The sequence below is a fragment of the Azolla caroliniana genome, unplaced genomic scaffold (genome assembly GCF_043228905.1).
Source record: "Azolla caroliniana isolate FFs.n. ecotype wild unplaced genomic scaffold, voAzoCaro1.0.p SCAF_9, whole genome shotgun sequence".
In the NCBI taxonomy this organism is placed as follows: Eukaryota; Viridiplantae; Streptophyta; class Polypodiopsida; order Salviniales; family Salviniaceae; genus Azolla; species Azolla caroliniana.
This window is the reverse complement of record NW_028230444.1, coordinates 18,229,438-18,253,384: the sequence shown is the minus strand read 5'-3', so window position 1 is coordinate 18,253,384 and position 23,947 is coordinate 18,229,438. Positions and strand designations below refer to the sequence as shown.

General features: G+C 38.6%; 4 protein-coding genes and 1 non-coding gene across 5 annotated transcripts; 2 read left to right on the top strand and 3 right to left on the bottom strand.

Annotated features, from left to right (window-relative positions):
• Positions 1 to 3,411: 3,411 nt before the first annotated feature.
• LOC147860386 (18.1 kDa class I heat shock protein-like) lies at positions 3,412 to 4,467 on the bottom strand. The gene is made up of 2 exons (XM_087324242.1): positions 4,083 to 4,467; positions 3,412 to 3,939 (listed from the first exon to the last, which is right to left on the bottom strand). The coding sequence occupies exons 1-2, from the start codon at positions 4,309 to 4,311 to the stop codon at positions 3,665 to 3,667; spliced, it is 504 nt and encodes a 167-aa protein (XP_087180368.1). The 5' UTR covers positions 4,312 to 4,467; the 3' UTR covers positions 3,412 to 3,664.
• A 1,714-nt stretch (positions 4,468 to 6,181) lies between these two features.
• On the top strand, positions 6,182 to 6,254 carry TRNAH-AUG (transfer RNA histidin (anticodon AUG)). The gene has a single exon. It is a non-coding gene; the product is annotated as a tRNA-His (tRNA).
• A 4,762-nt stretch (positions 6,255 to 11,016) lies between these two features.
• LOC147860384 (18.1 kDa class I heat shock protein-like) lies at positions 11,017 to 11,767 on the bottom strand. The gene is made up of 2 exons (XM_087324243.1): positions 11,480 to 11,767; positions 11,017 to 11,346 (listed from the first exon to the last, which is right to left on the bottom strand). Exons 1-2 carry the CDS (start codon positions 11,706 to 11,708, stop codon positions 11,072 to 11,074), a joined length of 504 nt encoding a protein of 167 aa, XP_087180369.1. The 5' UTR covers positions 11,709 to 11,767; the 3' UTR covers positions 11,017 to 11,071.
• A 3,329-nt stretch (positions 11,768 to 15,096) lies between these two features.
• LOC147860383 (16.9 kDa class I heat shock protein 2-like) lies at positions 15,097 to 15,970 on the top strand. The gene is made up of 2 exons (XM_087324247.1): positions 15,097 to 15,485; positions 15,645 to 15,970. The coding sequence occupies exons 1-2, from the start codon at positions 15,281 to 15,283 to the stop codon at positions 15,914 to 15,916; spliced, it is 477 nt and encodes a 158-aa protein (XP_087180373.1). The 5' UTR covers positions 15,097 to 15,280; the 3' UTR covers positions 15,917 to 15,970.
• Positions 15,971 to 18,221: 2,251 nt separating this feature from the next.
• Positions 18,222 to 18,989, bottom strand: LOC147860382 (18.1 kDa class I heat shock protein-like). The gene is made up of 2 exons (XM_087324236.1): positions 18,703 to 18,989; positions 18,222 to 18,529 (listed from the first exon to the last, which is right to left on the bottom strand). Exons 1-2 carry the CDS (start codon positions 18,929 to 18,931, stop codon positions 18,252 to 18,254), a joined length of 507 nt encoding a protein of 168 aa, XP_087180362.1. The 5' UTR covers positions 18,932 to 18,989; the 3' UTR covers positions 18,222 to 18,251.
• Positions 18,990 to 23,947: the final 4,958 nt, after the last annotated feature.

Genomic DNA, 23,947 nt, shown 5'->3' with positions numbered 1-23,947 from the left:
GCAAACCTCTCGCAAGGCTTTTGGGCAGAAGCTGTTTTAACAGCAGTCCATGTGATTAACCTATCACCGAACACAACCATAGGTCTAAGAGTGGCACAAGAGGTGTGGACTGGCAAGACACCTCATTATGCTCATCTTAGAGTTTTTGGATGCGAAGCGTATGTACACATTCCAAAAACTTTAAGAAAGAAATTAGACTATAAATGCAGAAAATGTATATTTCTTGGTTACGGAATTGATGGACAGTTTGGATATCGCTTATGGGACCCTGACACACGTACTGTGGTCAGAAGTAGTGATGTTGTTTTTGACGAGAACAAAATGCATAAACAGTCCGTAAAGGAGGTAGAAGTGAGAAAGGTTGCATTTAAAGATAGTACGCCTTTTGTTGATGAAAAACAGAAAAATCTTATTGATGTAGATGCTTCGCAGTCACAAAAAACTGTTATTGACCAGGATGAAGATGCCCAAAATGATAATGCTCAGCACAATGATGTGCAAAATGATGCTTTTCAGCAAGAATATGCTCATAATGATGATGCTCAGAATGAGGTTTCTCATGCACAACCTGATGGCACTCAGGTTCAGGATTCATTGAGGAGATCTATGCGTGTGCCCAAGGCACCTAGTAAGTTTGCTGATTATGTAATGCTAACAGATGCCGGTGAGCCTTCATGTTACAATGAAGCCATATCTGTAAATGACCATGTGAAATGGAAACAGGCCATGCAAAGTGAATTGGACAGCATTTATAAAAATGGTACTTGGGATTTAGTACCTTTGCCAAAGGACAGGAAAGCATTGCCATGCAAATGGGTATACAAGTATAAGTATACATCTGATAGTGCTTCTCCAAAGTATAAAGCACGCTTGGTTGCAAAAGGTTTCAAGCAAGAATATGGAATTGACTTTGATGAAACCTTTTCTCCTGTAGTTAAGATGACTACATTACGTATGTTGCTTTCATTGGCTGCAAATCAGAATTTGGAACTTGTCCAAATGGATGTGAAGACTGCTTTCCTGCATGGGGACCTTGATGAGGACATTTATATGGAACAACCAGAAGGTTATGAAGTATTGGGAAAAGAACATTTGGTATGTAAGCTCAAGAAGAGTTTGTATGGGCTTAAGCAGTCCCCGAGGTTATGGTATCAGAAATTTGATGCCTTTATGAAGACTCAAGGATGTACTAGAAGCAATGAAGATGCATGTCTTTATACGAAAAACTGTTCAGATGGGAGTTTTATCACATTGATATTATATGTTGATGACATGCTTATTGCTGGTAAAAACAAGGATGAGTTATCCTCGTTAAAGAAAAACTTGAGCCAGAATTTTGACATGAAGGATTTGGGAGATGCAAAACATATTCTTGGTATGCGTATCACTCGTGATAGGAGTAAGCGATGTATTTACTTGTCTCAGGCTGAGTACATATCGAAAGTGCTCATGAGGTTTAATATGGAGAATGCGAAGCCGTTAAGCACTCCACTACCTTCATATGTAAATCTGAGCACACGTGATTGCCCCACATCCGATGAGGACAAGAAATTCATGTCCAAGGTTCCTTATCAATCCGCTGTTGGGAGTCTTATGTACGCTATGATAGCGACCAGACCAGACATTGCTTTCGCAGTGGGAGCTGTGAGCAGATTTATGTCCAATCCTGGTAATAAACATTGGGAGGCAGTTAAACTGATTTTAAGATATCTGTGTGGCACTAAGAATAGGTGTCTATGTTTAGGTGGTGGAACTGTATCCATCATCGGATACACAGATTCTGATTATGCTGGCTGCTCTGACAGCAGAAAATCCACTTCAGGATATATTTTTCAGTTTATGGGAGGTGCAATATCTTGGAGATCTCGTCTCCAAAAATGTACTGCTCTGTCCACTACAGAAGCAGAGTATGTCGCAGCTAGCGAAGCTTGTAAGGAAGCCGTATGGCTGTCCAGATTAGCTTGTGACATGGGCATATCTAAGCTTGTACCCATATTGTTTTGTGATAGTCAGAGTGCCATTGCATTGGCTAAAAACCCAGTATACCATGCGAAGACCAAGCACATTGGAGTGAGATATCACTTCATTCAAGAATGCATAGCTGCTGGCTATATTAGTCTTGAGAAAGTTGTCTCTCAAGACAATGCCGCAGATGCGTTGACCAAGGCTCTATCGCACGAAGCACTAGAGCATTGCTGCCACTTGATGGGGATAACTTAGGTCATGAGGTTACACATTGTTTCTTGTACATTGTGTAACATACTCATCAAGTAGGATGTGTAGGTCTTGTTCAATCTCCCCATCAGCTTTGTTGATCCCTAGTTTGGCCTTTTAGTGGGAGATTGATAGTAAGAAAAGGCCAAATCTGTAATTTCTTACTATTTACGCATAGGTATATAAACTAATAGAAATGAGGGTTTCATTTGCCCCCAAAAAAGTTTTGTCTTTCTCTTTTCTGTTTTTTTTTCTGTGTGCTGTTTTTCTCTGTGTGTGTGTGTTCGACATTTTCTGTGCAGGCCAGAAAACAGCAGCTCGTCCGCCTCCATTACTCCAGATTCAACACGCTTCCAACCGGAGAATCAGCAGCCATCGCATACTGCATATGCAGATCACACATCATGGGAAGAGTCAAAGAATTCAACTATCTTGAGCAGAAAAATATATCTTCACATCTCAAGCAGTTCACACGTAAGGAGCTGATTCTCTCAGTATGCTGCTGAGCAAAGAGAATTTCCTGTATCTTGAGCTTGAAAACATTCAGTCCACCTTGTTGTTTAACATGTACACCATGCCACATCAATATCCATCTACTGATTTAAACAAAGGCTTACCAGACCTGCTTCTCTAAGTATGCACTCAGCCAAGAGAACTTCCAGTTTCTTCGGCTTCAAATTGTTCCATTATCATATTACATCACGAGGAATCTGATTAATTGACATGCAGACAACCTTCATATTTATGGGCGGGTAGGAAGCATGGAGTGACAGAGAGAAAAGTACAAAGACTAAGGCACAATAAGGAGCTGTGCGGTGAGATTCATTTTTAGGAGGAACATCATTGTTTGCTTTGATATTCACCAATTCCAGGACAATTAAGAGAGACCAATGGAGGATTTGAAAATTCGAAATTATTTTCAATCCATGTTTGACACCAGAGAGATTAATATGAATTCTCATGATGCACTAGACAAGATTTAGACAAAAACCTGACTTTTTTATAGATGCAATATGCATTTACTCCATTTACATAATCCATTATAAGCTGATGCTCTTTAGATTTATATTAGATCCTGTTGAAAAACAAGAGCTATTGCGACTAGTGATAGAACTTGATTCTGAGCAACTACATGATACCAATCAATGTTGCACACCAGACAAGATTAAGATAAATTCCACAACACACTAGACAACATTAAGACAAAAACTGACTTTTACATTTCCAAAATGCATTTGATCCTGTTACATAATAGGCAGTGCCACCATTACAGACTGATCCTGTTTAGATGTATACTTACATACACTAGAATGCGTTTGACCTTGTTGCAAAAAAAAACATTCAGAATGCATTTGACCATATCGCAAAATAAGCATTACTGTCACAAGTGACTGAACTTGTTTCTGAGCAACCACACGATCTACGAACGCTGGTGGCTTTCCATATAAACTTAACCAGATATATCTATAGAACGGACAGTAGATTTCGGCTCGGGTGGTGCAGCCTTGGGAACAGTAACAGTGAGCACACCGTTCTCCATGGCCGCCTTCACCTCTTCCACCTTAGTGTTCTCAGGGAGCTTGAAGCGTCGGAGGAAACTCCCCTGGGAGCGCTCGACCCGGTGCCATCTATCTGAAGACTTTGTCTCTTCTTTCTTACGCTCTCCACTGATTTGCAAAACACGCCCTTCCTCTACTTGCACCTTCACTTCCTGCTTGCTCAGCCCTAAATTATGATTATTGCGGCAGCAACAAACAACAGCAGGGTTAGGAACCGCCTCAGACAATAGAAGACCGAAGGCTGAAGAATAGCAAACTGCCTTAATTAAAAACTTGCCGAAATCTAGCATCCAGGAAGGAAATAATTACCAGGTAAGTTAGCCTTGAAGATGTGCGCATCGGCGGTCTCCTTCCAATCCACCTGCGTGTTGGCTACAGCCGCAACATCACGTGCGAAACCTGGATGATCAGGGAAAGAAGAGATGGCCCAGGAAGAGGAGGTTGGGAAAGAGGGGAAGAAGAGGGAATCGGAGAAGAAGGAATCAAGGGGATCGTCTGAAGCTCTACGGTTGCCACGTCCGAAGAGGGAAACAGCCATTTGGCACTTGGAAATTGATGGAATCAAGAATCAAGAAAGATCTATGCGAAACAGATACAACAAGTTTGTGAGTGTGGGAATGCGCAGACAGTTGAATGAGAGAGGAATGTGTATAGGTAAGATTACAGAACGTACTGCAGACTTCTGAGAATTCTATCTAGATGGGTTGGAACTGCGCAGAGTGTTTTAATTTATATGCGTGTGTTTCTGTGCGCGAGGAGGAGGTGGAAGAGGAGGAAGGATCCGGATGTTTCTAGAAAACTGTGGAAGCATGTAGAACATTCTGGAAATGTCTTCGGACTGAGCCTTCGATAGAGAGAGAGAACAGAAACACTTCGGCTCTCTTTTCACACGTTATATGATTTTGGGTGTTGGGCTATGGATGAGGATCGTGTTACTTTTTTTCCACATCCTCCCTGCCATAAAAAAATGTTGACGCCTAACAATCGGCAACGGTTCGGTTCGGTGCGGTTTGGTTTGAGAGGGTCCAAACTGTTTAAATTTTTTTAAACCTGAACCGAACCGAACCACGAAACCATTACACCATTAAACCGTGGTTTCGTGGTTTGGTTTCAGTTTCCAACATAGGTCTTTTTCTTTTTTTTTTAATTTTCAATTTTTTTTAATTTATAATATTTTATTTTTTAAAAATTTTAAGATGTTCCTAAAATGTGAGAATAAGGTCTAAAAATGAAAAGATTGTTTAAAAATCATTTTTTGATTTTTTTACAAATTTTTTAATTTTTTAAATTTAAAAATAAAAAACCGTTAAACTGTTTAAACCGCGGTTTTTGGCTATTAAAACCGAACCAAACCATTGAAACCGTTAAGCTGCGGGTTTGCGGTTCGGTTCGGTTTGAACCGAACTATTGCCGATTGTTATTGATGCCTTCAACGTGTTGTAAGGTGATTGTCAGACTATGTTGGGCTCCCCGTCGGGTAGATACTAGAGCGTCTAAGTTGGGTTATCCCATGCTAAATGGAGATTGATTGGTATTGCTAATCGTGTTTGATTCTCTTCCGAATCCAAGTTTGCTTGTCCAAGTGCTAGAGCAAGTCGTCCACACTAGGTTGATTCTCTGCACGATATAGATGCAACGATGTATTAAGCTTCAGATGAAGACGTCACAATGCATTCTTGGAGTTTGGGTGTCCAAGAAATCGCTCCTCATTATTGAAAAATATAGTTGAACGTCGACACACTCAACATAGTTAGAATTGGTGAAGCCTGTGAGATAAGACTTTGATGACTTGGCCAAGTCCAAATGTCCAAATGTAAGAGCAAGATTGTTTTTGCCAAGGAGATGCTAGCAAATGTGTTTGGCAGTGCTCCTGTTTGTGTGTGGTCCATTGTCCAAGTTCTACATAACCCTACTAACAATAGCAACTTCATTGGCTATGTTGTATTGGATTGTGATCATCGTGTACCTGAGAGATCCAACAAACAAAGCCTATTGCTTCTTTTTCATGCTCTATCATGTGCATAATGGTAGTGGGGCAAATGAAACAGAGAAGACTAGATGAACCAAGTGGAAGGAAGAACTTTGAGAAACAATACGATGATATGTAAATTCTTGCTCAAAGACATCATCTGCGAGTATAGATGTGTGGGGAATATAGTGACAGATAGGGGAGATCTAAATGTGAATGAAGCAACGAAACTCCGACTATTTAATGGTAGTCTTCATGACATTGTAGGTTGTGCACTCATTCCTCATTAAAAGAAATGATTGTGCACTCATTCCTTATTTTACACAAATTCTTCATTAAAAGTCTATCCGACATGCTTGTGCAAGGATTTTGTCAAATCTCACTCTCGCACGTCAATCATGATTCCTAATGCAAGTGCTTTCTATTAAGAAAAACCAAAGATCCTATGGCCTAATGGATAAGGTGTTGGTCTATGAAACCAAAGATTTTAGGTTCAATTCCTAGTAGGATCAATTAATCTCTCCTGTTTGGGAGATTGGAAATACAAGAATGATGAAGTATTGAGTAATGTTGTCTAATCAATACATGCATGCATTGGGGAAGGAACGTAATCATCGATCGCGACGACGTAGGAACCGTTTCTGCTTAGGAACATGTTAACAACACCTTTGTAGCTTGGGCTCGTCATGCTCTTTTTTGGTTATACGAATGAGTAGAGGAAAGAATGTGATGGCATTTAGTTGCTATATAATGCGAACCTAGAAGCTCTGGTTTATAGACCATGCCTTAACCATTGGGCCATAGGATCTATGGCTTTTCACCATTTATACTTTCCACATCTAGCATATTCTTCCTTTACTACTCACTTAGAAAGCAACCCATGCCATTGCTTGTGGAATAGACTTATAATGCGCAATTTGTGTCAAATAATCTATTTCTATTCTCTGAAGGAGAACATCCTTATTAATCAGAGCATTCAACCAAACAATAGATATATGATTATTCTTTCTAGACACTTGTAATTAATGTGTGCGGTGACTCCATAATTCTTCATCATTGTATTTCCAATCTCGTAGGCTAGGATCATACTAGGGGTCAAGCCTAGAATCTCTAGTTTCAAAGCCTAGTGCATTATCCATTTAGGCCATAAAAATCACAAGTAAATTATCATTTTTACAATTATATTATTCTTCACATTACGTAGAGGAACTAAATGGATATATTAGACAAAAGTACGTCATACGATGTAATCTATAGATATCCATGACCCTACAAGTAACAATCAGCAACGGTTTGGTTTGAACCGAACCGAACCATGGTTTAATGGTTTCAATGGTTCGGTTCGGTTCAAGTTTAGGTTTTTTTAAACGGTTCGGTTTCAGTTTGGTTTCAACAGTAAAAAACCGCGGTTTAAACGGTTTAATGGTTTTTATTTTTCATTTTGTTAAATTTTTATTTTAAAATTTTAAAATTTTAAAAAAAAATCTAAAAAATTTTAAAAATTGTTTTTAAACAACCTTTTCATTTTTACACCTTATTCTTACATTTTAGGAACATCTAAAAAATTTTAAAAATTTTAAATAATGAAATATTATAAATTTTTAAAAATAAAAAATAAAAAATAAAAAAATTAACCTATGTTGAAAACCGAAACCGAACCACAAAACCGCGGTTTTTACACTTTAATGGTTTAATGGTTTGAAAAATGTTTAACGGTTCGGTTTTACAGTTTCGCGGTTCGGTTCGGTTAGGTTCAGGTTTCAAAAAGAAATAAACGGTTCGGTTTGGACCCTCTCAAACTGAACCGAACCATTGCCGATTGTTACCTACAAGTGACCTTTAAGGCGAGCTTTTGTTTTAAACTGTCAAACTAATTTGTAGTTAATGTTCGTCTTCTATCATACCAAGCAAGCTCCTCGATGATTTTGCATTTTCTAAATGACATTAAACTTTACCTCAAAATACAAAATTTTCTATTAATTGTACTCTAGTTATGTATATCAAAAGTATCACTTACACAACTATTTATTGGTTCACATTATGTATATATATTACCTTAAACACATTTATAAATATTGCTAGCCAATTACATGTATATGGCCTCATAAAGCCCTTTCAAGACACATTTTGTGTTAGTACTCAATTGTTTGTAAGTAGCCAAGAATCAGTTGATATACTTTTTGTAGTGGTAAAAGTTTTCAGGGCTTCGAATGATTCTAGAAGCTCCCTAGGAAAAGAGGAGAAAAAAAGTTGATTTTAATTCAATTTATGCAAAGACAAAGACCAAAGCTGGATAGAATAACAAAGAGAGTAAAAGGATAAGGAAAATGTGTTAAAAACAAGAGGGCCAAGATTTATAAGGAATAGCCAAAAGACTTTATTTGAATCAATTTTATCTGATAACAAAATTCTTTTGTATATATAGTGCATGTTCATGTTATGCATGGTTACCATTTGATTATCGTGCATGTACACCATTGGTTCAAGCTAATAAGTTTAAAATTGAGATCATGGGTTCAATTTCCCCCATAAAACCTTGAAAGATGAATCGATAGACTTTTTGTAATGGTTCTTCCTCATTCAAATCCCAAGAGCTCCACCTTACGCTATTTGTTCTCTTTGTAATGACCTTCATTAACCTATAGTCTAGATATTAATCCTTTCAATTACCCTAATCTTGTAATTTCATTGCATGGTCTAATTAAAGCTTTCATTTTTTGTTCTTCTATTGAGTGCTTAGAAGGTCGTAAAATCTCCTTTGATCAAGAAATCATTAACTGTGTGAATATGGTTAGGTTGTAGAGTAAGGTTAGATAAAAATAGTTTATACATTACTAGCTTGAGGGTGGTGTCAATCATCCACCCGTTTCACCCTCGAAAGGATAGATGGTGACATGTTCCTTCTCGCAAAGAACAATAGAGTAGAAGTAGTATCCAACAAGAACACCCAGAACAAGCTACAATGGTCTCTAACTAGGTCAATGAAGTTGTGTTTCATCTCAATCTCTCTCCTCATTTGCTTCATGCGATGTTCTATGTATCACTTTTTGAACCTTATGCTTAAAGTTATATTTTTTATCGCATTATTCCTTCCCCACCTCCTTTTTAAAATTGTTGATGAGGTAGAATATGAGGTTGCCACCATTTTGGACTTCAAGAACTAGAAGTCTAGTAATTGATAAGTATACTATTCCTGGGCAACTTTAGCAAGTGGCTTATTCTTGCAATCTTTCAAGTCACCCATAAAATACAATGAGGTTATCAAAAGAAAGAATTTAGTGATTCTCAAGATTAAACATTTGGTGCATTCTTTCCTCCATCTATATTAAGTAGGCTCTTGAGTGACTTTATTGACGAATAGCAAGTCTGTTCGAACTTGTGTCGTATCCTTGGCAAGGAGATGTTCTACCATTATAGATTTTTCTTTTTAATTTGTATTTACTTTATAGTTGATTGATTAGATCACATAGCCTTGAAAGTCTACACAGAATCAAAGAGTCAAAGTTTTCTCTGTGGATGTCGGTTGTTTGTCCGCGCTTCACTCTATTCACTAATCTATAAACGTTATAACTAACTTTCATTACTGTTATTGTAATAAGGAAAGTCCCATTTCATGTGTTGTAACTCGTGGACCAATTTGTCCAAGGAGTATATTTTGTATTTGCCACCTAGACCAAATGTTGGAATCGTACTTCCTCTAAGTTACCGATAGGTTTGTTGTGGTTATCTATTGTTGAGTGCACCTTGATCATCGATGGTTGTGGCCCCAATGAAATTGGTCGATCGGCCCTCTCCTTTGATGTCCAATTCACACTACAAAACGATGATTGCTAAAGTGATTTAGTTATTGGTAAACAAAGCATCATGACTTAGGATGGGGCACAACAAGGATATGTCCATTAGTTGTAGGCAAAACTACCATGGGTTGACTCATCGATGGAGAACAACATCCTATGGATGATGAGGGATGTCCATACATGTAGGATGTCCTACTAAACATGGTGTAGGAGCTTCATGGGGAATTTTTTATATTTCCCCATTATTTGGGATCTGAATGATCCCACCTACCTAAGTAGGTCAGTTTGTTAGGATCCCAAGCAAGTCAATCAATCAATTCACAATCAATGTTAACGGTCTACAATCAACATTAATGGTCTTCGCAGTCGTCGTACTACCTTGACAATTCAAAATGTTGCATGTACTCGGTGATGATTATTTGAGAACCAACTACAATCCTTGCAACAATAAAATTAGTAATTGAATGGTCAGTCCCGTCAATCAAGTGACTCAACCTCAATGTGTCAAATACTCTCAATCATGGCGGTGATGATCACGATATGGGCAGTTGTTGCTACACTTAAGAGTCGAGGATTGCTTGGGAGAAACTTGTAGTTCAACTAATCACCAGGTTAACACATAAACAAACATGTTGGACAAGTTCCATGTGGTGAATCACAACGCTCAATAGAGTGCACATGATAGCAGGCACAAGGCGCATTGCATTCATGAAGTATAGTGAGTTGCAAAATGTCCACAATTCTCAATTAACATCAATCAAAATTTGTTACTATCGATTGCTTAAGAGCACTTTTTACTATCCAACATATGGCTAACAAGAAGATTTCCTACAAAATCAAGAAGCGAACATGATCGTCCTCACATTGATTGATCGAAGGATCACATATATGCTCTCCGAAGCAGGAATTTCACGTGAAGAGCAAAGCGCTATCAGACACCTAGAGCACACATGGAAACAATTTAAGAAGAATTTCATCTACCTCCCTGAGATTCACTACCATGATTTTACCTTCCCCAAGAAGGATGGAATTTTAAATCGACAAGACCAATGGTGCATTTCTACGCCAAACTTCTGTCATTGCCCATAGCCTATTATCCAAGAACGGTGATAGTAAATAGACAATATTTTCTTGGAAAAGCTAAACCCCGGCTACAATCATCAGTATCTCCACTGCAAAGCCACTAACTAGCGGAGGCAAATTTTCCTCTAATCTCAGGAACATAGAATCTAGACCTTATGTTACTGGTTGTAATCTTGAATCAGAATGTGAAAAGTTACACATCGTATATACGCATCTCATATTTATACAGATACACAAAAAGAGTACAGAGTGGGGACGCCAACAAAAATGTTCCAACTTTGTGGAAAAGAGTTAACACAAGAATAAGAGAAATAACTGTATTCCTATATATATTCAGAATGCATTTGATCCTGTTACAATAAAAGCAGCGCTGCCACTATTGAATGATTCTTATTTTCGTCTTGAGAAACTAAATCATATACAAAACCTAGTGGTGATTCATATCAATGTTAACCAGATATGTCAATGCTGCGGACAGCGGATTTTGGCTCGGGTGGTGCCACTTTCGGCACGGTGACAGTGAGCACACCATTCTCCATGGCTGCCTTCACCTCTTCCACCTTAGTGTTCTCAGGTAGCTTGAAGCGCCGGAGAAAGCTCCCCTGGGAGCGCTCCACTCGATGCCATCTATCTGAAGACTTTGTCTCCTCTTTCTTCCGCTCTCCACTAATCTGCAACACACGCCCTTGCTCCACCTGCACCTTCACTTCCTCCTTGCTCAGACCTAAATTGTGAACGATTTACACACCGAGGTAAGTTGCTATCTTATAAGAATAGTAAGGAGGAACAGTCCTCAGAACATTATAGAGCACTAATTATAATTTTTCAAATTAAGTATACAGGAAAGAATTGAGTACCAGGTAGATTAGCCTTAAAGATATGGGCGTCGTCAGTCTCCTTCCAATCGACCTGCGTGTTAGCAACTGCCGCAACATCACGAGCAAAGCTGGGATGGTCGGGGAAAGAGGAGAGGGCCCAAGCAGAGGAGGTAGGGAAAGAGGGGAGGAAGAGGGAGTCAGAGAAGAAAGAATCAAGGGGGTCGTCCGATGCTCTGCGATTGCCACGCCCGAAGAGGGAAACAGGCATTTGGCACTTTGGAAGGAATGGAATGGATTGGATCGGATTAAGAAGAATTAATCAGGCGAGTGGGGGGATTACTGCGAATTAAGCGGAGGTTCTTGCACGCGTAGAAAGACAGACAGACAAATATTAGAATGTTTAGGGAATTAAGAGATTATAGCTTGATATGCGGAATGCTGCGAATTCGACGAGATGAATAAGATTGCGCAGCCTTTCCTTCTTATATGTGCGTCCGGGTGAGAGTGCATAGGAAGAAGGAGATGAGGCGTGAAGGAGAAGACTGGAAGGTTCCGGATGGTTCTAGAAAAACGAAGAGCGTAGTACCTTCTGGAAATCTCTTTGGACCAAACGTTTTACAAATCGTCCTTTCACACGCTCTCTTCGATTTTAGGATATCTACGTGTGTTTCACACGCTCAATTCGGAATCGGCAACGGTCCGGCAAACCAAATCGGTTAAGCCTTCACTGGTTTCGGCGTTTTCAAACTTGATCTGAATTGGTTGCTAAACTCATTAAGGCTTACTCGATTTGGCCAAACCAGTTAAGGATTAGCCGTTTTAGCTCAAAATGGTTCAATTCGGCTTAGAGCCATCCCAAACCGAGCTCAAACCAGTTAAGGAAGCTCAAGCCAGAACTGAACAACCAACCCACCAAACTGTTTAATAAACGGTTTAATGGCTCGCTTGGTTCAAGCTTTAGCCGAGCCAAGCCATTGTTGACTCCTACACTCAATGGTAATCGGCTTCAAACACACTTCCAAGTCTCCACTTCAGAATGCGAGAGACCCGTGGACTTAGTAGAGTAATACCTCAAACATGAGCATTGGCCACTTGATTGTAATAACGAGCATACTTGATTCAGAATGTGAAACACCCAAATGCAAGATTGTTGTCAAGGTTTGCTCGTTATACTAAATTGGGGCATTAAAGATCTTGGGGTTTATTGTAATCCATGACATTATAAGAAACATGGATTTCACATACTTCAACATGGATAAGAAACATAGAAATCTCATGTTAAAGACATCATACTCAATTACATTTTGTAGTTGTGATTGTAAGACGTGCTTTAGATAATAATATTTGCTTGTATGCATATAAAAAGTCTAGTAGAATGTAATATGGATATTGCACTAATGGCAATGTCAGGTTTTAGGGTGGTGGAGGTTGTAGTCTATTGATCAAAGGCATATGGTTTAGGCAAAATGATGGGGGAAATTTTGTGTTCAAGTTTATGGCTATCGGTGTAAGGCATGGTATGTATATAATTGGTTAAAGGTAGAACAACCCATTTAACAAAACAAGATTTAAGGTTTAAGAAAAAATTGGGGTTTAGGGTCAAATACAAATAATGTCATTCAATTGATAAACATTTACATTGGGGATACTTAATGGTTTCATTGCATATTAGCAAAACCATATCCCTATGGCCATCATTGAAAAGATCTTAACGCAAGTGCACCAAGGTATCGTCTCATTTAGAGTTGACAAATGAAAGTTGCAATGTTTTACCTAGAAAAACAACTCCAAGAATTTGATAACCCAAAGCCCTTTCCTATAGTTGAGATGGAATCATTTGAGAATGAAAGGTCCAAGATCGAGTCTTTTCTATTTGACTCTACCTGGAATTGATGATGGAATACATAGTTGATATTTTGACATAGTTCCCCAAATGACTTCTCATTGCCATTTGCTATGTCCTTGATATTTATAACTCCTATGCATCTTAGTGGCAAAAATGGAGAGCTAATATTTATAATATATTATATGTTCAAGGCAAATGACCTTCTTAAACAAGAACTGTTGCTTCAAAGGTTGCCTGATTTCAACCAATCGTAAATCTTGGCTTAGACAAAAGCGTACACATGATATGTGTGGCACCTCATGATTATATTGCTACATGGATTCATGTTAACTTCCATGCGCCTAGGCCACACTTTTCATGAGACATAAAGAAAGCCTAGATTTGTAAAAGGCCATTACGTTAATATTTGAGTACATCATGATATTGCTTGGAAACTGGAGTATCATGGAGTTCTTAGCTCATCATGAAACAAACTACAAAACAATAACAAATTTGGATTGTGGAATCATTGGATAAAATGCCTAAGAAGAACTTTCAATAATAAGTCCGGTGGTGGATGAAAGTAGTCAATATTGACCAATGTTTTATCATCATTATTATCCATAGTTATGAGATCCATCTTTCTTACATGTAAAGAACTATAGAATATAGTTTTATGCAATGAAATATATTAACTAAGATGTGTATGTGTGTGTCAACGGAGAGGGAGTGAGAGATTCATAGACCCAAAACAATAAACTCTATATAGATAAAACGAGGTGGTGGTTTACAATAACAAAAAATTGATACTAACACTAGATATCACATACATGCTTGGTTTATATAAAACACTATTGTGTACTTCACATAGAAGTATGTACGGATAGATCTATCATGATGAAAGAGTAAGTGATATATCTAGAGTATTCACTCCATTCCATATAAAGTATCTCCCATCAATTACTTACAATAACGGAATTTAACAAGCATGTGCCTCAAAGAGTGAGCAATTAAGGTAGATATTTCAAAACACCACTCAAGCTCATTTATGTTGTATTGTGAAGTGGATAATTGTTTCATATCAACTTATTGCAAGTGTCCATATTGACCAACACATAGAGCTTTTCTTGCAGGGATGGATTTGAGCTTTATGGAGTTGCTAAGAATGGCATTTTGTAGCCTCTTTGTTAAGAGTTATGACCATCATCTTCATGCTCAAGCATCTTTGTCTTTCCTTCATTGGGGCTAACAAGATTGAGTAGACTACATCGGTTTTGTGTGTTGTGTTGATAAAATCAAATTTTGGTCAACCAAGCTCTCTCATTTGTGCCACACTAATCAATGGATTTTTTTTTTTCACTCTAGAACCCGAATTTGCCATCGAGTGGATCATCATTCATGCAATCCAATGAGTTGTCAAACGTGTCACTAAGTGTAAAGTCGAGGATGTGTGTGGCATGTTGATAAGAATAATGCATATGTATTTGTAAGAGAACATCATTGAACAAATTGCCCGCCCATCTATGTATGTGATACGAATTTCATATAATTAGAACAGAGATATAGAAAGATCATACATAATGGTATAATCAGGTGTGCAAGGGCAAGTGCCCACCCGCCCATCGTGGTTGGCCGGCAAGTGCAAGGTTACATGGACATGGAGGGGGGGGAGACCAGACAAAGAAGTTTCCAGAAAGTTCTAAAGAAGCAATTAAAAGATAAAAGAGAATATGATGGAAACTTCGAGTTGTTTCTAGAAACATCTCATCTCCTAATCTCTCTCACAACCCCTCCTACCCTTTCGCTTCTTCAAATACGCCATAGCCCACCTCCTGCTCACTCATCGTAGAATAATTGCTCCTGTTTTTCTTTAAATACAGCTCAATCTCTCCTCCAAAAGTTATCTCATATCCTCCCATATATTTCCATTTCATCGCAAATCTGCATAATCTGTCTGTCTACACCCTATATACTCTGATAACCAGTCAAACGTATCGTTCTGATTCACAGCACAAATGTCTATTTCCCTCTTCGGTCTTAGCAGCAATCGCAGAGGCGGAGCATCTGAAGAGCCTCTCGATTCCTTCTTCTCCGACTCCCTCATCTTCCCCTCTCTTCCCGACCATCCGGGACATGCCCATGATGTTGCGGCTGCTGCCAACACGCAGGTGGACTGGAAGGAGACAACTGATGCCCATGTCTTCAAGGCTAATCTACCTGGTAATATACTCATGAAGGCTTGCAGCCCTAATCCTGACACATTTGTTTAGTTATAACACATCATTATTCTTGAAGAGTTGCTTTTCCTTGCATACTAGATATGTGGCATATGTCCCATTTTGGTGGTGTTCTGATCTTAATAGCCCGCATCGTTTTTAGGTCTAGGAAAGCAGGAAGTAAAAGTCCAGGTGGATGAAGGGCGAGTGTTACAGATCAGTGGTAAGCGCAAAAAAGAGGAGACATCTCCTTCAGACAGATGGCACCGTGTTGAACGCTCTCAAGGGAGCTTTCTTCGCCGCTTTAAGCTCCCTAAGAATACCAAGGTGGACGAGGTAAAGGCTGCCATGGAGAATGGAGTCCTCACTGTCACTGTTCCCAAAACCGTGCCTCCGAAGCCTAAATCTAATGTCCGCACCATTGAAATATCTTAGGTTCTAATTTGTTCCATTTGGCAATTCTGTCTCGATGAGGCTTTATATTGTACGAGGTCAGCTTTCCAATTTAATCAATGATATATATACATCCATTCCCTTTTGCTGAGTAAGTCTTCTGACTTTTGTAATCGGTGATATAATAGAGAAACCTTGTTCCATGCTCAAAATGATATTTTGATGTTCTGTTTTAGTACTGCTTTTCTATTGATGACTGTTTCCAAACATTTGGCAACATCTATGCCAACTGAAGTTTGGGGAAGTTGGGATGAAGATCGAGTAAAGAATGCTAAATACGTGCTGAATTATTTGCCCATTCTTGCTTGTAACGAACAAAATACGAATGAATCGTACATCATGAAATGTTCTCCATAAATGATTCGAGAAAGTGCTACACGATTGCTTGATGCTACTACAAAATTGAATTGTACTGAGTAACATGGAACAAAATGAGAATACATAGATCATGCCATCTTACGTTTCATTTTTAGATCCGCTAAGGTGGGATGTCCTGAACAGCATGAATGTAGACCGCCTGCTTGTGCTTCGGATAGTTAGTTGTCTCTTAATCATATTACTGGTTTGTATTGATTAATCATATTACTGGTTTGTATTGAATTCTCTTCCAATCATATTGGTGGATTATGTAATGGGTTTCTCGTACACAATTTAAGCCACTGTGCGAGAAGCATGATTTAATCATACAGTACTTTATACTATACCATGGTGTATGTCTTAAGGTCCCATGTCTACTGGCACCACACATTTCTTGCCTAAGAAAGGCTGGCTAAAATGGGACCCACCAAAACTAATGTTCACATGTACACCCATAGGACATGCTGTTATACAAGGGCGGGCTACTGCGCATGTCCATGTCCACGACATGCTCATATGCTCTTTTACACGGGAAAGATCCCTCCGTTCACACAATGTGCCAAGGGAATTTGCCCAACACTCCCAACACTACACACAATGTAACATGTTAAAAGTTTGTGTCACCGAGGAACCTTATTAATCCCTCCCTAGAATTTGCCCAAGGAACGAACTTTTATCATCTCCTTCCTATAATTTTCCCAACACTGCACACACATTTAAGTTTGTCATCTAGGAGCATACTCTCCCGCCCAGAGGAATACACCCCCCTCCGAAAAGATCAACTATGCATTTGCGGCTTGGTCAGCCTTTACCCAACAACGTACCGTGACCTCGAAATAATGAATCTGGTCACAAGAAACAAACAAAGCCTGAACCATACCTTCGAGATATCTACCGTTGGTTTATCGAGAACTGCGAGAAACTTACCCTAGTACGAGGACTGGGTTGGGTTAACCTATGGTGTTCTGCTAGGAGCATACTCCCCCCCAAGTTCAAGTTAGGAACACATTCTTCCCGCTCCCTCGTTATAATCACAACACTACGTTTGTGTTGTCACCTATGAATTATTTTATTATGATCCTTCATGTTTGACACATTGGTCATAAATCATGACAAAACATTCGCCTCAGTAATATCGTTGGTCCTATTCATGACCTTCGGCAATGACAATGACTATGTACTTCCATATTACCTTTAAGGAGGCCAACTTTCCTATGGCACCAAAAATTAATGATTTTGTTTAAATTTCTCACACAATTATTTATATCCCAATGTCTCATAGCAACATTGTTCATGGGAGGGTGTTTTTTCCTTCACGTTCACATTCACCATAATCCTTCATTCATGCTTTCCATAGAAATCATAGACATTTGTTCGACCCAATTTAAGTTCATAAATCTCTACCCTACTGATTTCACAGGTTAATGAACTGTATAATATAAGCATGTCCCATCTATCTAAGCAAAGAAATGCAGGTAAAGTAGACATTAGCAATGGAAATTACAAAAATAAAAAAGTGTCCCATCATTCATTTAGTAAAGGAAATTACAAAACAGTAGCAAAGAAACGTAGGTAAGTAGAGATTGGCAATGGAAATTACAAAAAAAAAAAAAGTGTCCCATCATTCATTTAGTAAAGGAAATTACAAAAAGTAGCGTCCCCTCTATATCTATCCATTCAGGATTCCGGGAACCAATTCTTTATTACAACTATTTTCAACTTTGTTTGTTAAAACAAAATTATATTTAAGCGAAGAAACAAAGAGACGGCAACAAAAGGGGGGACACCCGACGGCATAATTTACTAAAGCAGAACAAGAAAGTAATGAGCATGAGTTCCTATTGACTTTTTAACAACAACGTAGGATAGGCAGTGCTTGCAGTACTATTATTATTAAGGCAGATCCTAAATCCTCTTAGGTATATGAAGAAGATCTCAGCTGATGGTGTTACCACTGGATTTAACTGGACGAGATGTCCACAGTGCGGACAGCAGATTTGGGCTCAGGAGGTGTAGCCTTTGGGACAGTGACAGTGAGCACCCCATTCTCCATGGCCGCCTTCACCTCCTCCAATTTTGCATTCTCAGGGAGCCTGAAGCGCCGGAGGAAGCTGCCCTGTGAGCGCTCCACTCGGTGCCATCTGTCTGTAGAGCTTGTCTCCTCTTTCTTTCGCTCCCCGCTGATCTGCAATACGTGCCCTTCCTCCACCTGCACCTTCACTTCCTGCTTGCTCAGACCTACATTGCAATTGTTTGCAGAACAAAGGGGGGGGATCAGATACTATATAGCTACCACATAATAGTAGAAGGAAAAGCAATCAATCTATCTATCAGCCCTAACCCTAAGCCTGTGCTAACTGAAAAAAAAATGTTGTCAAAAGAGTATAAACGGCAGGTGTTGAATGAATTACCAGGTAAGTTAGCCTTGAAGATGTGCGCATCGGCGGTCTCCTTCCAATCCACCTGCGTGTTGGCTACAGCCGCAACATCACGTGCGAAGCCTGGATGATCAGGGAAAGAAGAGATGGCCCAGGAAGAGGAGGTTGGGAAAGAGGGGAAGAAGAGGGAATCGGAGAAGAAGGAATCGAGGGGATCGTCTGAAGCTCTGCGATTGCCACGTCCGAAGAGGGAAACAGCCATTTGGCACTTTGGAAAGAAACGATTCGATGGATAGAAAGCGTTTTTAAGAGATGGCAACTAGTTAGAATGGATTGAACGCAGACGCCGCGATTAGGAATGTGCAGCGCGATTAGATTAGATAAAAGAGGGCGATTAAATATGCGAGGCAATGAAAAGTTTGCAGGCTGCTACGATTTTCTGGATGGATATGGAAGATCGGGGGGGGGGGGGTCTTTATATGAGAAGGATTGCAGAGGCAGAGGCAGAAGAAGAGTCGAGATGTTTCTAGAGACAGACAGATACTTTGGCTTGGCAATGAATATGAATGAATAAAATGAGTGTAGAACATTCTGGACATGTTACATGCCGTCCGACCAAATAAACGTTTAAAAGACAGAAACAAGGGGGCTGGATGGACCCTCTCTCTCTCTCTCTCTCTCACTTCTCTCTCCCTTTTCACACTGACTTGGCTATTTCTCGACTCACAGCCGATCCCCTACTCATGTAGTTCCCGTGTTAGCAAGCGGCCTTGCCTGGAACATGCTGAACATTGCCCACCTGTGACCAATATGATAAATCCTTGGTAATTATCGGGTATAGTTGTCTGATTAAATACTCCGGACACTCCGGACAATGCCCTAAATAAACTTAACCCTAAACCTTGAAGTGTTATAAAAATAGTCACATTATTGTTGGGTTCAAATGCACTTCAACCTAATGATATAGGACTTTCGACTTGTTTAAGGTCTAGGGTTTCAAGACTTAATAATATCAGGAAGCTTACAAGTTCTTGACATGTCTAAATGCGAAGGCTCGTCTCCAAGCTTTGGATGCTCTCAAAGGTTTGTTGTCGACAACTCTTGGCACAAAACTAACCAAATCATAATTTGATGGCATGGCACTACTAGAGTAAGCGTTTGAATTTATCTATAAATACATTCAATCATCAACTTCTTCTTCTCCCTCCTCTCCCATTTGAAGCTTCCATGTACAAATAAGTCTTAACTTTTCACATGAGGAAGTGAAGAAATATATGGTGGCGATGAAGTACGACACACATTGAAGTGGTCCACCACAAAAATTAATCCCTTTTCAAAGTTTGTTGTGGTTATAACATGGAAACAAAGGGTATTTGATGGGTTGCCAACCACAATGCAAAATGGGATGGAATGGTGTTTACTGGGACAATTGTGAAACTTCTATCGTCACGTTACATGCTACCAATTTCTCCTGCTCGACTGTATCTCAACATATTAAAATGGAGATGTGATGTATATTATATTATTATTTTGCGTTAGAGAGTGGCAAAGACAAGAACGGTATTATGTGTAGTTGCATCCTCAAAGGGAGCTCAACCCGTTGTGTGAGAGTAAGGAATATAGAGTAGAGCATAAACCATGAGAACACTATAGGGAGGACTCTTGAACCATTAATATTGAACTACAATATGCTTGATTTGGTAGGTTTTTCTCAAGAAGAGAGCACCATAACGAGGACTCTTGAACCATTAATATTGAACTACAACATGCTTGTTCTTGGTAGTTTTTTCTCATGAAGAGGCATGAAAAACTTCTAAAAAAAAGGACACCAAAAAATATTGATAAAAGTACAATGTCTATATACATATATCAAACACACAAAGAAGAGAATACAACAATGATAATATCTTAAGCCTTCTTGTTGAGGAGTGACTTGTCAATTCTATGTTACAATTCATTAATGCGAATGGATGATCAATGATGTCTTTTCTTTGTAAAGAAGAATGTGTGCGATGCAACTCTACTATAAAACTATTGTAACCTTACTCTCTTCATAAGTTTAGATGTCCTATTTTTTCAAAAATAAAAACATATCCCAATCCTTTTCCTCCTTCACAAGGTTAGAGTACTTGTTGATAGTTGTCATTTGTGTGGAAGGATCTACATTTCATCATTTATTAATCAGGACAATGAATTCAGTCTAGAGAGTAAGTGGTAGACTGAATTGATTATCATGAATCATGATTGAATAAATAGAGTAAGGGGAAAAGATTGTAAAGGTCTCCTTTTTTTAGTACTCAGTAAAACTTGGAAGATCATTACTGCTCTCTCAGAATGTAAAGATACCAGTGGCTCAGAAACATTAGACCAATTGGGGTGTTTCCACTTTGCATTTGAGAACCTATTGGAAATGGATATGGTCATTCAAGGGGTCAACTAAATTTATTCTCTTTCGATGGTTATTAGTGCATATGGCTCTACCAGTTGGTCATGCATTGAAAGGGAATGTGACACCCAATTTGCGGCAATGTGCCAGTTGCCATGAACCTCAAGAGACTACCAAGCATGTCTTATGGTCTTGTCCTTTTGCTCAACAAGTATGGAAGAAAGTCGTGTCTTTATTCCTAACAATAAATGTAGGTTGCTTATTCTCATGGGGATCAACGATGTGGGGAGTATTACACTCCGGTTTAATGTTGTATGAGGCAAACGATGTTCATGAGGCAATGACAATACATAATGGAAGATTGATATTAGTTAGTCCTTTCCAGCAACCTCGAAAGCAGGTGCGATCCGTCCAAATTTGGAAAACTATGTCCACAATAACATTATGGGTATTATGGAAATATCGATGTAAACGACTTTATGATGGGGTAGACATTCATCTCTCACATATGTTGTTTGAGTTATGGGAGAACTTGTTGGCTGTAGTCCGTGGTCAGTATGACAATATGTAGGGTTCCCTAGATACTATGAACAAGAAAAGGAAAAAGCTTCTTCACTTATGGAAAAAGGTGCCCCTGTTTACAATGGTAGCTCAAGAGCCTCAATGGCAATATCGACTTCCATGGACTCTTTGAATATCAACAAATGTAAACATCCTCGTATTTTATATCAATGTATAAAGAAAGTTGTAACCTTCTTGGTAGCTAGGTTCAAGTTGTAGCCTTCGGGCGTTTTGTTCTTAATACTATTGAAGAAAATCTTTTATAAAATAAATAAATAAATAGAGGTGTAAACCAAATTGATTGTCACGAGAGGGAGGGTAGGGTGGTCTACTATATGAATCATGAAAATTGGCTTTCCTCATTCAATTTGGTGGATGCCACAATTTATTCGATTGTTTTGAGGACATAAAGATGGAGAGAGACAAGAAAACATTGACAATGTCATAAAAAATGATTATTGAATTGATTTTTAGTTTTAGATTGTGAGAATGCTATAAAGGATCTTTACAACACTATTACAATTAACCCTAAAGAAGACGAAATGTGCCATGCATAGGATGATGATTTTGCTTGGAATTCATCATATCATGGCATGATACTCCAAATGGTAACAAAAGACAACATAGAGAAATGCAATCATGGTTTATATGAAGGTGGGGAGGTAGGGGTTTGATGATCAGAGCAACGTTACATTGGTTTAATTCGCACTTATATACATTTGGAAGTCCCACTTATAGGTTGAGACATCAATCTCAATCACACAACTTACGTGAGAACCAACACTCAAGCAAATTTACTTGTTTGCATTGATAAAGTAGATATTTTAAATATCCCACTCATTCTCCTTGTGTAAACTAAGTCATGGGTTGTACATTTCATACACACTCATTTTCTTACCCTTACCCTTCTTCTCGACCCATTTCATGAATGTGTGCCAAGTCATGCTCTACTCATCCTCAAGACTGAACTCAACCAATAGTACTCCTTGAAACTCTTCCCATGTTGTCTTTGTAGCGTGGATTTCTAGGTGTTGGCAACGGTTCGGCTCAAGTGTGGAAGCCCATGGACTTTTCATGTGCAAAACCATGGCCATAATATGTTTGTAAAAACCATGTTCTTTTCTTTGGAGAAAAACAAAAACAAAAACAAAAACCATGTTGTTAACCCATGGTTTTGCTGCACATAGTATGTACTATGAACCTTATGTACCATAGGTGCATTTGAATTCGAGTATGTTTTGATCATTCAAGTAATGCTAAACACCCTCGAAGTATGGTAAATACCATACTTTTGGATTCAATATATATTATAAGGTAACTTTTTTTTAAGGTAAGAAAGTTCAGGTACAAAACATAAAATAGACACATGTTATGTTTTCATGACATACACATTCATTTGCAAATGTATGAAAAAAAATGTTTGCAAATGTATTTGGGTATGTTACGTTCTATGGTTTTGCAACAACATGATTAAAGCCGATGATTGTTAGCCATGTCCTTCATCATGACCTTAAATGAAATAATCTATGAAATCGCAAATTAACCATTTCAAATCCTATATAGAATGGTTTTATGGTAGTTTCAAGTTTATTAAAAATTCTTGGTATCTTGTGAAATAACCCTTTTGTGCCCACATCCGGAGGTTTTTCCATAACTAGACTTTTTATTTATTTTACTTGTTACTCATATTGGCTCTAGTTTAGCGACTTCCCCCAAAACAATATACAAAATGTTTACTCTATGGCATCATTTTCCTTCTTTCCAAAGTTTCTTTGTTTGTATTGTGGCGTTTTTCTGTGTTAGCAATTTTTTTAGAGAGGATTCTATGGTTTTGCATCTTTCTAACCTGAAATGTGCAAGGAAATAAAATATTGCTTCGATAAGGGTTCCTGGAACAAATCCAATGGAAGAAGACTAGGGTTTCAATGTATGCAAATGACTCATTGTTATGAACTACTTTAGTGGTACTCACATATTTTCTTTTATAGGTTAGGCTCAAAACTTGTTCAAACATTTTTTTATTTGCATATATTGTGGAGTAGTACTTGATAGGCCAGAATCCATGTTTTTACACTCTTCATCAATATAGACAGCATGACATCCATCCCACCCTACCAACCTTGCACATGCTCTAATATGTGCTAATTGTGGACATTTTCTCTTTTTAATAATTTATCTTCTTTAGTATCCAAGTCTTTGTTGTTCTGATTATTTTGTTTCTCGCTTCTTGAAGTTTCTAACTCTTTTCCTTGCTATTGGCACGTCATCTTCCATGAATTTCTTTAGACCTTCTTTGCCATAGTTGACACTTCGTGAAGGATCACAAATTAT

What these genes read in the sequence shown, in the direction of transcription:
- LOC147860386 (XM_087324242.1), bottom strand. Translation starts at nt 4,311, where the DNA reads ATGGCTGTTTCCCTCTTCGGACGTGGCAACCGTAGAGCTTCAGACGAT. An exon ending in CTTCAAGGCTAACTTACCTG is followed by an intron (nt 3,940 to 4,082) that starts GTAATTATTTCC and finishes ATCATAATTTAG; the next exon opens with GGCTGAGCAAGCAGGAAGTG.
- LOC147860384 (XM_087324243.1), bottom strand. Translation starts at nt 11,708, where the DNA reads ATGCCTGTTTCCCTCTTCGGGCGTGGCAATCGCAGAGCATCGGACGAC. An exon ending in CTTTAAGGCTAATCTACCTG is followed by an intron (nt 11,347 to 11,479) that starts GTACTCAATTCT and finishes TTCACAATTTAG; the next exon opens with GTCTGAGCAAGGAGGAAGTG.
- LOC147860383 (XM_087324247.1), top strand. Translation starts at nt 15,281, where the DNA reads ATGTCTATTTCCCTCTTCGGTCTTAGCAGCAATCGCAGAGGCGGAGCA. An exon ending in CTTCAAGGCTAATCTACCTG is followed by an intron (nt 15,486 to 15,644) that starts GTAATATACTCA and finishes CATCGTTTTTAG; the next exon opens with GTCTAGGAAAGCAGGAAGTA.
- LOC147860382 (XM_087324236.1), bottom strand. Translation starts at nt 18,931, where the DNA reads ATGGCTGTTTCCCTCTTCGGACGTGGCAATCGCAGAGCTTCAGACGAT. An exon ending in CTTCAAGGCTAACTTACCTG is followed by an intron (nt 18,530 to 18,702) that starts GTAATTCATTCA and finishes ATTGCAATGTAG; the next exon opens with GTCTGAGCAAGCAGGAAGTG.